Source organism: Astyanax mexicanus, chromosome 20, assembly GCF_023375975.1.
Source record: "Astyanax mexicanus isolate ESR-SI-001 chromosome 20, AstMex3_surface, whole genome shotgun sequence".
In the NCBI taxonomy this organism is placed as follows: domain Eukaryota; kingdom Metazoa; phylum Chordata; class Actinopteri; order Characiformes; family Acestrorhamphidae; genus Astyanax; species Astyanax mexicanus.
Window position 1 is genome coordinate 27,009,513 of NC_064427.1, and position 16,666 is coordinate 27,026,178.

At 38.3% G+C, this 16,666-nt stretch overlaps 1 protein-coding gene across 4 annotated transcripts in view; it reads right to left on the minus strand.

Moving 5' to 3' along the window:
* tln1 (talin 1) overlaps positions 1 to 16,666 on the minus strand; it is an 86,946-nt gene that overhangs the window by 25,240 nt on the left and 45,040 nt on the right. For all 4 annotated transcript variants that reach the window (XM_007255290.4, XM_022681254.2, XM_049469011.1 and 1 more), the window contains 19 exons: positions 16,315 to 16,609; positions 15,934 to 16,100; positions 14,858 to 14,986; positions 13,540 to 13,653; positions 12,355 to 12,468; positions 12,126 to 12,260; positions 11,246 to 11,374; positions 9,420 to 9,522; positions 8,749 to 8,957; positions 8,391 to 8,510; positions 7,626 to 7,823; positions 7,167 to 7,306; positions 5,921 to 6,014; positions 4,404 to 4,493; positions 4,160 to 4,282; positions 2,358 to 2,501; positions 1,574 to 1,735; positions 1,023 to 1,163; positions 302 to 483 (listed from right to left, as the gene is read on the minus strand). In XM_007255290.4, coding sequence (XP_007255352.3) covers positions 302 to 483; positions 1,023 to 1,163; positions 1,574 to 1,735; positions 2,358 to 2,501; positions 4,160 to 4,282; positions 4,404 to 4,493; positions 5,921 to 6,014; positions 7,167 to 7,306; positions 7,626 to 7,823; positions 8,391 to 8,510; positions 8,749 to 8,957; positions 9,420 to 9,522; positions 11,246 to 11,374; positions 12,126 to 12,260; positions 12,355 to 12,468; positions 13,540 to 13,653; positions 14,858 to 14,986; positions 15,934 to 16,100; positions 16,315 to 16,609 — 2,789 coding nt within the window. The remainder of the gene's footprint in view (positions 1 to 301; positions 484 to 1,022; positions 1,164 to 1,573; positions 1,736 to 2,357; positions 2,502 to 4,159; positions 4,283 to 4,403; positions 4,494 to 5,920; positions 6,015 to 7,166; positions 7,307 to 7,625; positions 7,824 to 8,390; positions 8,511 to 8,748; positions 8,958 to 9,419; positions 9,523 to 11,245; positions 11,375 to 12,125; positions 12,261 to 12,354; positions 12,469 to 13,539; positions 13,654 to 14,857; positions 14,987 to 15,933; positions 16,101 to 16,314; positions 16,610 to 16,666) is intronic.

Consider the following 16,666-nt stretch of genomic DNA (forward strand, 5'->3'; position numbering starts at 1 on the left):
CATGGATGCATTTTTCTTTTTTTTTTAACTGTTTTCTGAAAGGGGAGGGGCAGAGAAAGCTCACACAGGCCTCACACAGACCTCTCCATGCTTCATCTCTGGTGAAAAGTCCTGCATTGTTTAATATCGCAAAAACATTGCAATTTCAAATGTTTCCAATATTGTGCAGCCCTAGTCAAAGGTGGTATATCAGTATATCAGATTAGTAAATGCATCACCACATGACCTCATATTGTCCACTTAGATCTTGTGTCACAATATTTAGAATATTCTCAAACCAAGGCAGGACTTCTATAAGCACCTCATGTTGGTGATCAATTTCTTGATGGAGTCTGAAACAGTCCTGGAGTGGCCGGCAAGCACTGACCACTTGGGTGGGTCTTTGGGGTTGACGGCCAGCGAGCGAGCCGTCTGAATCATGCCTGTCGAACTCTCCAGCATAGTTTTAGCTGCTGCAACTATGGGCTCCATGGCAGCCAGGCCCTACACATGCAAACAAAAAGGAATGTAATTTAGCAAGCTAATAGAAGATTATAATGCATTTTACATTAAACTTATATCAGGGGTGGGCAATTCTGGTTCTGAAGGGCCAGATTCCTGCACAATATTTATTTGCCTTTCCTGCTTAAAATCAGATTTAGCGGATCAGATCGAGAAGGAAATCAACAAACTGTGCAGGAATCTGATATCCCCTCGTATATAAGTAACCAAAGATAATTATTAACACATTAATAAATATGACAAATTACTCATTAAAAACAACCCGGCTGTTAAATTTTCACAAATTATCACATTTATTGGGCTATTTCCAAAAAAATGTTAAACACAATGGCAAAATCCTTCCTATAATTACTATACTATATCAAACCAATTAAACAAATAGGCACGTTTCCAGTTTTATATTAAGGATACAGAGAGACAGATTCTGCAGTATCTGTGACTGTACTACCTTGGGAATAATGCCAAAGCTTTATTCACACTTTCATACTGGCACTGCAGGTGATGTTTGGTGCGTATATTACCTCTGGGCTGATCTGTGCAGGCACGCTGGCAAACTCTGGGTTGGAGGCGAAAGCTGTGAGGTTGTCCACAGCCTCAATTAGCGGTCCTGTCGCGGCCTTACATTTCTGCCTGTTCTCCTGGTTAAAGGCTCCATCCAGGGCCTGAGCAAATACAAGCACAGTATACACTTTCACAGCCTGACAGTTATATAATCCCTTAATCCCTGTTTACTGCATATATGTGAATACTGTATGTTAATATATTGCATGCACTGTCCTCTCATGTTTCAGAGAGTCTACACTGAAACTCTTATACACTAACATATTAGACCGTCATGTAATACTGTTAACATCCTAAATAAATTTAAAGTGTTTTAAAATGTATTAAAAAAAATGGAAAGATTGTCCCCTTTTTAAACTTAAACTCAAAATCAGCACAAACTCTCAAAGCTAGAGATGTATTTGATCTTTCATCGTTTCTTAAACTTAAGAGATAAACTACAAGCTTTTTTTGGCTCCTGTATGAACCGTCTGTGACTGCAGCAAGCAGAAAATTTAGAGGGAACACTCACTTTGATGGACTTGACAAGGTTGGCTGTGCTGTTCGCCACCTCTTTGGCACTCTGGACAAACTGTCTCTTAGCAACAGGGTTGGATGTTTTGGAGGAGGCAAGGCGGCAGGCGTTGCAGAGGGCGGAGGTGTGTTTGGCAACAATTGTGGCAGCAGAGAGGACCTTGGGAAGTACAGAGGTGTTGAAACATGTCAGAGGTCTGATCTAATTACTAAAAAAAGTTTTTATTAATAAACAAAGCTCAGATCAGAACAGTTTTAAAAGTTCTAAAAAAAAAAAAAACTCACCATCATCATTGGTATGATATGGAAGCACATAATTACATAGTAGAACATATAAATCTAAAGTAATTACTTAGTAATTACGTACTTAGTTCATTAAAACTAATTACAGTCAGCAACATATACATTTTGGAAAGCCCGTGTATTTCTGACTTTGTTTATTTCACATGTCAGAAAATGAGCAAAATCAAAGCAAACTTTGAAATATGGTTGATCTTTCCAAAATAGAGAGAAAGATAGATAAATAATGTACATGCAAATAAATAATAAATAAAAAAAAATAAATAAAAGGACTATGTGCAGCCTTAACTTTTAAATGAATTAAAACTGACTGCATCAAATGTAAAATATTAATGTATACCATTTCAATTAACTGTAAATCTGTAAATATCAAAATTATAGCATGCTTTTGTTGCCACTGGCAATCTAATCTAATAACTTCTTTAAATAATTTTTTGTTGACCTAATTGAGATCTAATCAACGTTAATGCTTAAGCATTTACCTGGGACTGTGTGCAGGCTGGATCCACCAGGTTCTGGCAGGCCATCTGGATGGACTGTTTGGCTTTGGCAAACTGAGCTGGATCCACCAGGCCCTTCTGCCCAGCGTGGCTGTTTGGATCAGAAACCCCAACCAGATAGGCACCCTGCAAATCAGAGGAGCAGTTTTTTTATATTAATCAAGTCAGCTGCGACAGTGTCAGCAGTGTTTAGACCAGGGCATCATAGTAAAGACCACAATATAGAGGCTTGAATTTACAGGTTTGATCATACATGTTATATTTACCATGTATTCTGTGAGTTTTTAGGGCTGTATTGTATAGACTATAAAAGTCATGCAGGTTAAAATAAACACTTAAAATTAAATAGATCTAAATAGTTTAACACAGTGGTTTCAACTTGTGTCTCGGCCCCCTAGTGGGATGCAGTAATACTGCCAGGGACTGTTTTTTTCTGTTTCATTGAATAAAAATCCTATTAATTTGCATAGATATTTCAAAAATATATCATTTGGGATGTGACATATGTAAATTATTTGCAAAAAAAATAAAAATAAATAGTAAGGTGAGCTTGTTGATTGGTCTGTCATAAAAGTGTAACATGCCCAGCATTGCTAGCTGGTGGATTAGCAAGCTAACAGCTAATTATGTTGTAATATCAGTGCAAAATGTATTGCACAAGTTTTGCCCATGAAGAATAAATGGTTAAAAAATGGATTTTCACAACAAAAGATAATGAGGCAATGCAAGCCAATCAATTGTTTGAAGGGATACACTGATTGATGTGGGCTTTACATAAAGAACTGAAGAACTGATGTGAAAAAAATCAATTGTCATAAAATGTAACATTCTAAACCTAATGCCAATTAATAAATAATTTGTCTGATACACACTACAATGCACTGATTCATTTCCACATCCTCTATATGTATTAATAACATATAACTTTTTATCAGAATACTTTCTCTGTAGTTCTTTGAGAAGAAAGGAGGCTGTCAGCAAGCACATTGTACAGTGCTCAGTTCTGATATGGTCTAAACCACATCAACCAGTTTAAATTCTCTCACCATCTGCTCTGGCAACAATCCCCCCACACACACATGTACACACACACAAACACACACACATATACACAGCACTACAAATCACTTTCCTCTGTACTGTACAACTAGCAATCATGTTCTAATGAGAGTGTGAGATGCTGAGCCACAGTACCAGACTGAAAGCTTTTAGAGCAGAGAGAGGGAGTGCATAAACATGACTCACCATCCTCCCTCCAACACACCCATTATGGTGAACTTCAGCGTGTATGTGTGTGTTCACATGTGCGTGTGTGTGCGCATTTGTGTGTTCTAAAAGGTAAGAAAAACAAAAGAACAGATTGTGTATGTGTGGGCACAAAAGGTAATGGAGAAAAGGCAAGATGGAACAAAAGAAAATGGGAAAAAAAGAAAAGATTGATGTCAATTTTTTGCAGAAGGAACACAACTAAAAAGAAGAAAAGTCAGAAAAACAACCCAGCAACAAAGAAGTAAGATATTCAGAGAAATTCAGTAAGCATAAAAAAAGAAAGCGAAAGAAAGATTAAATGGGTGGCTGAGGAGGCTCATTTTATTCACTCATTTTATCCGGTCCCCTAACTCCAGATGTTTTATACACCAGCAGACTGACACACTTCTCTCCACACGGGTCTAATTAGGTTGATGAAATGGGGTGGAAATCATCAGGGGGAAGAAGACACAAACAAAACAGAAATACACACACACACACACACAAGCTATACAGAGATATTTGCTCATGTTTACCTGGGCGGCGGCTTCAGTAAGGCCACAGAGGGCTTTGGAGGCTGAGCTGACTGCGTCCCCAAACTCAGGCAGGTTACTGTTCTTTGCGTTGTGGGAGATACCAGCCATAGCTTCACCCAAAACCTGCACAGGATCACAAACATGATACAAATCACTCACATTGTCCATAAACCTACTTCTAAATACACAAAAAGAAAGACTGTAGGTAAGATATGAGTCTTTTAGAGAGTTTTTTAATGTGTACCTTTGAGTTCTCCATCACGCTGTCGATGCAGTCGAAGTAGCCCAGGTCATTCACTGCCTCAGTGGGATTCTCCAGCATGCCCCGCACAGTCTACAATCCAAACAATGAAACACACAAAAACATATTATGCTGCGCACTAGAAAAAAATGTATACAAAAGGAATATTAAAGGAAATATTCAAGTGTGGTTAAATCCAGGATATAGAAATAAACCAATAAAAGCAGAAAACGTTTGATTCAGTTAGTCACTTTTGATGCATTATAAAAGTGATTAAATTAATTGACTGATTGTTTATTTTGAACAATTAATCAAAGAATCACGTTTTTATTTCCACTTAAATTAACAGGCAGGAATATTATTAAGTCTATTAAGTCTTATTATTCATACACACAAAATTTCAAACTAACTGATTTATACTTATTGTCACAGGGTGTCACTACACCAAAATATGGTCCCACTCAGTGGAGCACCAGCTGAGCAAAATGGACTAATTAGCCCAAACTGTTCATACATATCCTAATAATGAGTTATTAAACAACAACCAAAAAAACCTAGCAAACTTCTTCATAGAGTGACATCATTTAGATTTATCGCAAACAATACAAATTTTAGCACAACCAATTTAAATGCTAGCGACAGTAGGCTAGCACACACACAGTCAGGACCCCCTGGCAGGTTTAGCATCTGCCTAATTTCACATAAACCCACCGTTACTGTCAGCAAACATATGATATTAGAGGAGAGGTCGTTAACCACCAACTGCTCTCTCCCCCTCTCTCCACTCGCCTCCACAGTCCTAGACTGTCTGAACACACTGCAGTAATGTAAACGGCACTTAAACCTGTACTGTATACATTTCAGTCCATTGCCCATCAATTTTTAAAATTTTAAAGACTATATTATTTGATGTATACTAGTTGTTAAATACGGGTAATTTGAAAAATAAGGAACAGTTAACTTTCAAAGATAGAATTCTTTGTAATCTTCTTTCTAATTTAAGAGACTCTATCTGAATAAACTATATAAAAGTGCTATTTATGACAAAATGACACAAAAAATTTTATAAAAATAAAATGCTGTGATAAACTGCAAAACTGCCAACATCCATATATTGCCCTGCACTAAAAGCATGTTATGTAAATTTCCAGCAAATCACTGCTGATTAATTGCAGATGTAATTTTAAAACCTTTTTTTTTTAATGTGATTGATTTAGCAAGGCAGCGCTGTATCTAACCATACATTTACACTGAGCAACAAGTATCTTTAGAACCACTGCGACTATAACAGTTCCGTTACATGACAGCACGACAACATCCAATTGTTTCTGTCAGATAAAAGTACACAGAGCGAGTAGTCACCATTCAATGACCCGTCACTACTTTGCCAACTCACCCGAATACACTGTCAAGACAGAGAAAAAGAAATGGAGCGAGAGTATGAAAGAATCAGAGAGAGAGAAAGAGATTGCGTGCAAGACAGTGAACAAAAGAGAAAGAACGTGAGATGAGAGCGGTACCTCAAGCTCCCTAAGTGCGTTGTCACACTCCTTCTGTCCCGGGGCCTGCTGGGTACACATGGTGATCAGCTGGTTGATGCTGTCAGTCACGGCACTGTGAAAACCGAGAATAAAAAGAAAGGTGAGATAATCATGAGGAGAGAGGAAAGAGAGAGGAGAAAGGGAGGGAGTGTGTGGGAGAGGGAGAGAGGAAACAGCAAAGAGGAAAGCAGAGAAATGGAATAGAGAGAGAGAAGGCAGAAACAGAGGGATAGAGAGAGAGAAAGAGAGAAACGGAAAGGGAGAGAGGCACTGGAGTAAGAGGGAGAGAGAGCTGAGAAATACAGTCCGCCCACATGCGTTACCACGCACTAGCTTCTCTCTCCCTCCATGAGATTCAGGCAGCTAAGCTCTGAGTGGCAGGATGAGTTTGGTAGTCCTGGCTAAGAAAGAGCTATCTTAGACAGAGAGAGAGAGAGAGAGAGAGAGAGAGAGAGAGAGAGAGAGAGAGAGAGAGAGAGAGAGAGAGAGAGAGAGAGAGAGAGAGAGAGAGAGAGAGAGACCCCCAGAGACGAGCAGGGCTCAGCTCCTGTAGCCAATGCTCTCCAGTTGGCCATTACATAATTGTGCCCATTTCCACTCAAATGTGTAAAATTAAAAGCATAGGACTGTATTATGTAATATACTCTGATAAAAGGAGGACAATGCAGTGTGTGAGTGTGTGTGCGCACAAGCACACATGTGGTTGTATGTATGTGAGTGAGTGAGCGTGCATGCGGGGGAGCATGCTGGATGCCAGAGTCAGTTGTACACAAGAAAAGTATAAAAGTATTCGTGTAACCCTTTTCACACAGCATTAACAACACAAATGCCACAAACAACAGATTAACACAACTCTGAAACAGTAATTAAGGACAATAAGCCTTTGAAAAAATTAAAGAATGGTAACTTAATGCAATATCCAATTCTTAATATTGCTGAATGTTGCATCCAGCAACACATCCAACCTGGTGCATTAAGTCACCAGTTATGCACAAGAACAAAGCAAATGAAATAACCTTTATTACCTAATTACTAATTTATTACCTGAAGTATTTTTAGCCCCTTTACAGAATAATATGTTGCAGTATAATTAGTGGAACTGGCTAATATTTTCAAACAGTGTCTGAAGCTACAGGAACAATATCGTGTTTATAAGCCCTGACTGAGTGTTTTGAATGTGTGGTCTGTTGCTGATGAAGAGAAAGAAACAGCTGATTGTTCTGACCGTGCTGCAGCAGCCAGCTGATTCTTCAGGTTGGGGGAATTTGGATCAGTGGACAGAGCCTTGGCTGCCAGCAGCAGCTTGCTAGATGACATGGAGATGGTCTTCAGGTTGGTTACCACCTGGGTCTGGTCTTCTTTAGACTACAGAGAGAAAAAAATAAAACTGTCAACAGTAGACAAAACAAAGTCAATCATTCACCATTGTGCTAAAATTTAATTTCCATCTTTAATGTATGCATGCAGAAAACACACATATTTGCACTAGCTCTAATTCACACAGTGGGTTTAGGTGCCTTAAACAGTGGAACCTTACTCAGTGGCCCAGCAGTGTTAACTTTTGCAAACCCAGGTACCATACCCATAAATGTATCACTCACAATTGCAAAATTATGTCTATTCATGAATAAAGTCTTAAGGAAAACTGACAAATTCTATCTAAATTCTAAACTGAAGTATTTACCTGTGATTGACCAGCCATGTCCACTCCAGCCTCCAAGAAGTGGCTGAAGTCTTTGCCGAACTTGCCCGAGGCCTTGGCCAGGTCCTGTGTTGTGCCACGAGATGCCTGCACCAACTCGTTGGCCGACTGGTTGAGACCGGCAGCTGCTTGGTTCAGGCCTGCCTGGGCCTCCTGGAAACTCTTCCCGCTGGCGGGAAACTAGAGGGGGTAGAGTGAAAAATAAAAAATATAATTTTAAATAACTTCATGGTATTTTTAAGGTAATAAATGGTATGTTTGCATGGCTTGAATCATAAGACAGATCTTGTATTAAAAAGATGTAAGCCAAGGACAAAGGATGTAATAAAATTCTGAGTATATTTAAACAGGGTTCGAGTGGGTTCATTAGATTGATATCAGACATACAGGTTGAAACTCATATGCAGCTAATTAAATCAATGAGCTACAGAAACCACAAATGATGCACAGTTTTGATCACATTCTAGCTTTTTTGTTTTGTTTATGAAGTTCATTATTTTAACTTAACCTGATTATATACATGATTTTAATTTTATAATTACAGTCCCTTTAAGTTGTAAATGCTTAACTGCATTTACCTGAATTACCCCCAATGTATTACAAAGTAAAAAAAAAAAACTTGATTTAGTTATTATTTTAAATATTTAAGAAAAAAAAAACTGTCATTATAATTGTTATAAATATGTTAGGAACAGATTATTAAACTTCAAACAATTTAACAATAGATTAAGATACAATTGTGCTCACCTGATCAGAGAGGAGCTTCTTGCTGGCCTCTCCCACAGTCCTAATAGCATTATCCACATCTCTTTGTCCAGGGAGGCAGTTCACAGATCGATTCAGGGCCTGGGACAAAGCCTTGGCCACCTGAATAAATAAATAAAAACACAGACAAATATCAGTACCATAGGATCTGAGATAGAAACTCTAATCATAGATTACTTGTACAGACAGCATTTATCTTTTCAAATGACTGAACACTCCAACAGAAAGAGAAGCAACAGAGGGTCTAACATCAGCAATTAAAAGGGAGGGTTTAGTTACTAAATATAAAGCCGCTCGGTTGTAATTATAATTTCATGAAGCGTGTTCTTGTGTGTCGAACCTGAGCCAGGCGCTGCTGACAGTCTGGGTCTCCTGGTTTGGCGACGGCTCTCTTGGTCTCTTCAATCAGGTTTGCTGACTTGTCCATGACGTCTCCGGTGCAGTCCAGCATGGCATTGCGGGCCTGCGGGTCTTCTGTTGTGGCGCCCACTCCGCGAGCGGCAGCAGCCAGAGAGCGAAGGGCCTGAGCCACGTCCCTCGCAGCCAGGCCTAAAGAGGAAGAAAAAAAACAACACATTTTATATGTTTGTATTAGTTTATTCAGCTCTTCACACTGTTTTAATAAACTTGTGAATGTTTCAACAGACCACATCGTCACAGTCACATATAATCATCATACCTCCATTTCATTATAATTTTCTTAATTTAAAGATTCTAGCTATACATGATGAATAGAAAATTCTAGAAATGTGGATGAGTAAAAGAAATGAATATTATATATAATAAAATATATAGTGATTATCTCCAATTTGTACCTATAAACATACTGCTTAATTACTGCAGGTAGGGGGTGCTGCAGGACTTTTGAGGGACAGGTACATTTGCCAAAACATTCTCAATAAGAGGTAAAGCACTATGTGCTGTACAATGCTTTAAAAGTACAAATCTGCCAATGCCCACTAGTGGTTGGCCATGCTAGACTACAAACAGGATGCTTAGTGGCAATTTTACCTGTATAGTTCTCATTGCCCTGTGCAGCTTCACTCAGCAACTGGGCAACTGCAGAGCTCACTGCTTTGGTGTTGGAGCCCAGGTCCTGAGAGCACTTCTCCAGCTAAAACACAAACATACACTCACACAGTCAGATTCAGTGCATATTCAATAGGTGTGTCATTTTTTACCAGTCTAGTCTAGTTAAGTACATCGTAAACAGGTTGCTGTTTCAGCTTTAATTTTCTTAGATATGCGGAGCAGCTCTAGTTTTATAAGGTCCCACTATGCTGTTGCATTTTAATCCCACACTACATTTGATGTTTGCACAGTTGTTTAAGCAGGTAGTTTGTCTGAGTACCATCACATCTCACACTGTAAATTCAGATGTGTAATAAAGGACAGAAAGAACCCGTTTTCACCTGGTAACTTCATGTGACTTATATCTGGAAAAGTACTGAAAAGACTTTAAGCACATGCATTTACATTTATTATTTTTTTAGTCAGAAAGACTGAAATTTGATTACTATATGGGACAAAATATGTAAATGTACTCATTATGCTGTGCTTATTACTGGTTTGGTTGTACTGGGAGGATTTTGGTTGTCAAATGTGTCTTGAAGGGACGGATATGTTTACACTACGCTAACATGCAGCTCAAGTGCATTTTTATCTGGTACAGCCTTATCTTCAAACAGGCCCACTTTTATTGGTATAGAATGGTACCCCTTACTCGCCAGACAAATGAACCCCACTGTGCCACATGGAGGGCAGCAATGTATGTATGTACTGTGCTATACCAACCCACACCGAAAAAAAACATGCCCATTATGACGGTCACAAACAGAAATAAAGAATCAAATGTCTGTTAAAGTGCCTTTAGAGATGTTATTTTACAGGCACCTGGGGAAAAAAAAGAAAGTATAATAATATCATATCAATACTACATCACATTAACATTACATACAGAAGAACGACACAAAAGAGAGAAAACAGGTGCAAAATGCTACTATATTAGATATTGCTGAACAAAAACATGTTTTATGAGGAAAAAAGGGTTTTTGAATATATATATATATATATACAGAATACAGTAAAAACATCATATTTCAACACTGCAAGTGCAAGTGACTCAACACATTCCCATCCCACACACTACATGAAGTAAGGCAGACCAAGCCTCCAGTAGGAGTGGGCAAGTCTTGACCTTTCGTTCTGATACACAGACCATAAAAAAATAAAAATAAAAATAAATAAATAAATAATAATAATAATAAAAAAAAAAACAATAAATATATATATATATATATATATATATATATATATATATATATATGTGGAATAAAACCAGCTGTAAATTCTGTTTAACTGATTCTTCCCCCTCAAAGCCATACAGGAGACTTTTTACTGATGGATTAAGAAACAAAAAGATTCAGAAATTTGTGGGAAACTAGCTGAGAGGAAATCCTCTAACGGCTGCATGTGTGCATACACTAACATTGATATGTGATGTGGTTGCCCATGTGACAGGAAGTGAGTCTGTTACAAAGTGTGGGAGAATATCTGTATGTGCATATTTGCATAACAGTGCTGCTGCTTCAAGATGTTACAGTGATCAGTTTCTCTTTGTGAGTACAGTATATATACATATCTAAAACAGTCACAGACTGTCACACATCCTCCCTGTGTGTTGATCTCTTTTTCTAATCTCTCTCTCCCTAGGCATGCGTAGTATTTCATTAAGACAAACATAAATAAACCTTTGTGAAGCTAAATGTGTGTGTTTTGGGTGTGTGCATGGGTTTACCACCATTAAACAGCAAGATCAGATTAGTATGTGTACTTACCGTTTCCCCAGGAAGAGGCCTGAGTTTCCCTTCAGCTGCTGCAGCTTTAGCCTCCTGTATATCCCTCTCCAGACCCCGGACCACGGTCAGAGCATTATCGAGCTCCAGAGGACCACATGCCTCCTGGGCCTGGAGAAGAAAGATGTATGTGCATGAGAGAAAGAAAGACCGATTGTATGACGCCATAATTTCATAATAGGATTCATAATAATAACTAATCCTAATATATTATAGAGTATATTAAGATATAAATTATAGACTATACACTAATGCAAAAATATTAAAATATGAGAGGACTGCCATGATATTTCTTTTAAGGTTTGTTAAGTTGAGACCAGTAGTGTCATCTATTTAAAAAGTGAATAAAACTATGAGTATAGGGATAAATACAAAGATCGCATTTCATATAATTTGTCATGACATCAAATTAAGTGTGAGCGGCTTTAATGCTCTCTTGGCCTTTGAGTCTTAAGATTAATTCTTAAGAAAATAGGACTAGCAATGCATTAAATATTAATTTGCCAAAAGTGGCAAAAAATTCCATTTGTTGGTGTTTAATAAGTGAGATACATAAAAAAAAAATTAAATAACTTATTTTAAACAATTCACTTTTTTCTAACACTATCATAGCGTATTAAAAATACATGCTGGAGTGTTAAAAATATTCAGTGATCAAAAAAATGTAATCCCTTTTTTCTTTGAAAAGCGAAATAAAACACATTTAGACTATTTAATTTAAGCAATGGTGAAAAAAAAACTGTTTTCCGTTTGATTGTGTTAAGTTTGGGCCAAAATCTATCACTTCATTGCATCCCCAAATAAGACAAAACCCTGATTATCCAGTCCATGTTAGGCAATTTCAAAGAGAACTCTAGATTACCTTCTGAGCAGCGGTGCGAAGTTCAGCCAAAGCACTGGCCAGGTTCTTGGCACACTGGCTGAGCTGCATGGCAGACGCCTGGTCGCTGATAGTAGGTACTGTAGCTTTGGCAGCAGTCACCATCTTGGCTCCAGGCTAACACAGAGGGAAATCATGAGCCATTATATTAACACTTGAGCTGACTTTCACCTTAAACACTGCAGCTGAATGGACTAAGGTGTGCACATACCTGCAGGAAATTTTGGCTGGAACCGATGAGGGCAAGTTGGGCACTAGGACTGTCAGGCTGGGCCTGGCTGCCTCTTACTCCCTGCACCAGCTGAGGGATCTGGTCTGCCACAACCTGATATGATAAAGAGATTTTATTGTCATTCGCATCACCATGTGGTACATGAGGTGGAACGAAATTGTGATCTCACGATCCACTTTACACCCAAGAGCTGTTTTTAAAATAGGTAATATAGATAAAATAGATAACAAAATAAAGAACACAATAAAAGGAGAATAGAACAAAATAGATAAAGATAAATACACACAAAAAATAAATAGGGAGAGTAGGCAGGTAGCAGGAACATGAAGTCCAGAGTGCAAGATTGCTATAGCAGCATGATAATGTGAAATATCATAATATCATAATATAAGATAATTTGAACACCATATTTCAACACAGTTTTTGGTGCAACTGACTCAACACATTCCAATCCCACACATTAGATGGAGTAAGGCAGACCAAGCCTCTAGTAGGAGGGGGCAAGTATTGACCTTTCGTTCTGATACACAGTACATAAAAAAAAAAAAAAAAAAAAGAAAAAATAATCGTTCCACCTCATGTACCACATAAAACACTTTTATGGAAATAAAGAGAAAGTATATTTAATGTGTATTTTCATAAAGCGTATTGAATTGAAAATGCCCTTTTAGTATTCTTTACCAAATTTAAACATACTTTTAATGCTCTTAAACCTTAATGCCACAAATATAATAATACAATAATTAACCAACGAGCATAATCTTGATTAAACTTCACTTAATAACAAATTTCTTTATAATATAAAAATAAAAATAAACTTTTTTTTATGTGCTTTGCAGAATTTGTTGTAGCAGTAGGTTATTTATTTCCAGTGTTACAATTATAAAACAGTAACATTATAAATATACTTTGTACCATGGCCTTTCACTGAAATTTATAACATTTTCTATTCTGGTTCAAAAATAAAATGCTACCAAAATAATAAAATCTAACAGAAACAGACACAAAGTCTGATGCTGGTATCAAGGTTCATTTACCAGTTTTTTTTTTTGCCTTTAAACTTTGTGGTGAGTGAAATGAGTAATAGTTAAATGGTGTCTGGTTGTTTGTCCTCAATATGACCTTACATGGTCAGGAAGTGTGAGGGGTTACCATAAAACCTACCTTGCAGCTCTGAACAAGCTGTTGTTGGGCTGCTGGGTTCTTATTGGATGATGCTGCATGCTGGGCGGCGGCAATGGTCTGAGTAGCGGCTGCTGCAGCCTGCTTTGCAGCATTCTGCAGGAAACAGAGAGCTTGCATGATTAGAGATTACTACAGGAAAGCTCACACCAGAGATATGTTTATCTACTGCTACTGTTTCATTCGCTTACTGAGAACAATGCAAAGAGAAACACTAAAATGACAATGTTAAGTAAGAGGCACAAGAGCAGGACAACAGCTATTCATATATCACTTAGCAGAATGTACTAAATGCCTGCTGAAAAAGCACACAAAATTAAAGTGCACATGCACTGATGAGACAAAACACAACCTAATGCGTGTGAAAAACCTGTGAGATAACCAAAAATAATGTATTGATTATATTATTTGAGCTATGAAATTATTTTTATAATGGATTTATCAGTGAAATTTATATAAATATAATATGAAGAAAAAAACTGGCACTGCAGGCCAACTGCTATACTCCACAAGCCATTTTTACAACACTGTTCTAATTACTCAAATACGTGTGGACTCTGCTCTACATTTTTGTGCCATATAAAGCCTATTAAAACACAGCCCTCTAAAAAAAATAGTTGCAACAAAATGCTACTTCCTCATGTGGGAACTGCAAGTGTTGCTTCACTCTTCAAACATCCGCCTTCTGGGAATTTAGTTATTCTGGTCGACATCTAGGCACAATTCTCTGCACACTGGTTAGCAGCACAGTGATGTTTATTAAAAGCTGTGTGAACACCTCTTGATTTTTAAGCCTTTGCTCAACATAAACATGTTTAAACGAGACAGAAGAAACATTCTCTGCCATTAAAACATGCTTTCAACACGCTCCGACTAGTCAGATCTAACTATATACCCTAAGGCAACACTTGTCTCAGCACTCTGAAGATCGTTATCAAGTTCTTTGTTCACAGTAGAACCTAATATTGTGTTGCCTGATGAATCAAACAGCCTTTTTTTTTTTTTTTTTTTTTTACTTTTTTTTAGACTAAGATCTAATGGCAAACCATTTATAAAATCTAATTTTCATACAGTCAGTATTCAGAGGCAATAGGAATGTGCAGAACTACAAAAATGAAATGGTGGTGAAAAGAATTGGTCATGAGAAAGACAAATACAACCACTAGACCAAAGCGGCTCATCTCTTAAGCACAATTAGGTCCTATTTGTGGTTTGCAAATAGAAAGATAGAAGCTTAAAAAAATTATCACTTGGTATATCACATACAGTGTGGTTGTTGGTACTGTAGGTCCTCTCTTACCTCCAGCTTGTTGACCAGTCTCTTTTTGATGGCATTCTGTGCTGCAGCATTGGTAGCCATGCGCAGTCCCTCGGCTGCTTCACGCAACTTCTGCTGTTGCTCCTCACTGTCCGGGTTTGCGGCAGCACCCTGCTCCCACAACAAAAAAAACCCACTTAAGTTTAAGTCTATTACAGATACAGGTTAATTCAGTTTATTGCATAAACACCCCTCAAATTCATGAGAAATATTTTTCATACCAAATTATCTTTTCAACCTTTAATTCCTCCAACTGTTTTCCATCTGCTTTAAAAACCCAAAAGTCCTTTATACTCCCATTATGTATGAAACTCAACATGCAGGAAAATCACTAAATGCAACAATGTAACGATCACAGCCCAAATACCTGTAAGCATCCTTTTTTACACTGGAATGAATGAGACAATAGATTCACTAGAGGGCAGTTTAGAATTGAATGCTCCCAACAAAAAACATGGCGAATGTTGCGGATGATGCATGTACTATATAAAAAAAAGGACGAAATAAGCAGCGATGTAAACATCTGTAAATGGTGTAAAATTGCAAGTCAATAAGTATTTTCCGCTGTGTCCATATGTTAGTCATAGTGCTATAGTCGACAATCAACACTGACTATAACATTTTAATTTGTGGACTCACACAGATGGCTCACTTTAATTTTGGATGTCCTGCAAAATCTGTACCAGGCCCTAAAAGTTATGCTTTCAGTGATAAAGTTCAGCATGCATTGGATTGGGAGCCTCATCAATTGGAAACACAAATAGTGGGCTTGATAAAAATAATCGTACCTAATCAATCAACTAATAAAAAAAAAAAACTAAAATAGTCATTAGAGGCAGCAATATTTCTAAGATTTTAAAGAAGGTATATAAAAAAATGGACAAAAAGAATGCACAGTAAAGACAGTATCTGTATTTAACACTGAGCATTAACAAGCATAAATAAGTCAGTCATTCTTTATTTCTTTAGATCCAGCTGACTAAGCTGAAGGCCCTCGCTCAGCCCTGAATCCGTACATCATCTGGACGGAGACAGTGTCCATATCTCATGTCACGCACCTTGGCAGCCTCCACCATCCTGGCAGTAGCGTCAGCCAGAAGCTTTGCGGCGGACAGCAGCTTGCGAGAGTTCTCGAGGTCCGTCTCTCCCTCAGCATCGGCCTTGATGGCATTGACCAGGTCAGAGGTGGCCTGGGCCAGGATCCTCGCCTGTCGCACCATCTCACCTACCAGAGAAAGAAAGAGGTTAGTATGGTTCTACAGTCTAAGCATGGAGTGTAAATCAATTATATAAGAGACATAAGATAAAAAGACACAAACGCAAATCTTCAGTGAATCATTGGTCCATAAATTATATAGGGATAAAGGACATAGCAAGTTCCAACCATAGCAATAGCAGACCCCCATATTTAACAGCAACATCCATCCTCCCCTCCACACCTGCATCTCCCATGGAGCTGAAGATGTTCTCCGTGACATCCAAGATGCGGTCAGTAGCTTCTCCGTGGCGGCCAATTGGTTGGCCCCCACTGGCGTACTGCTTAATGTGCTGCAGGAGCTCATTCAGGGCCTGGGTAACACCTGTAGCGGCCGCACCCACTTGCTTCAACAGGTGCTCGTCACCGGTAGCACCCTGGGACGCCTCCACACAGCCTTCCACAGATTTAGCCACCAGTTTCCCTGCCTCTATCAGCTGCTCTTGACACACCGGGGAGCTGATGGTAGGAGCCACCACCTGGAGAGCACACACACACACACACACACACACACACACACACACACACACACACAC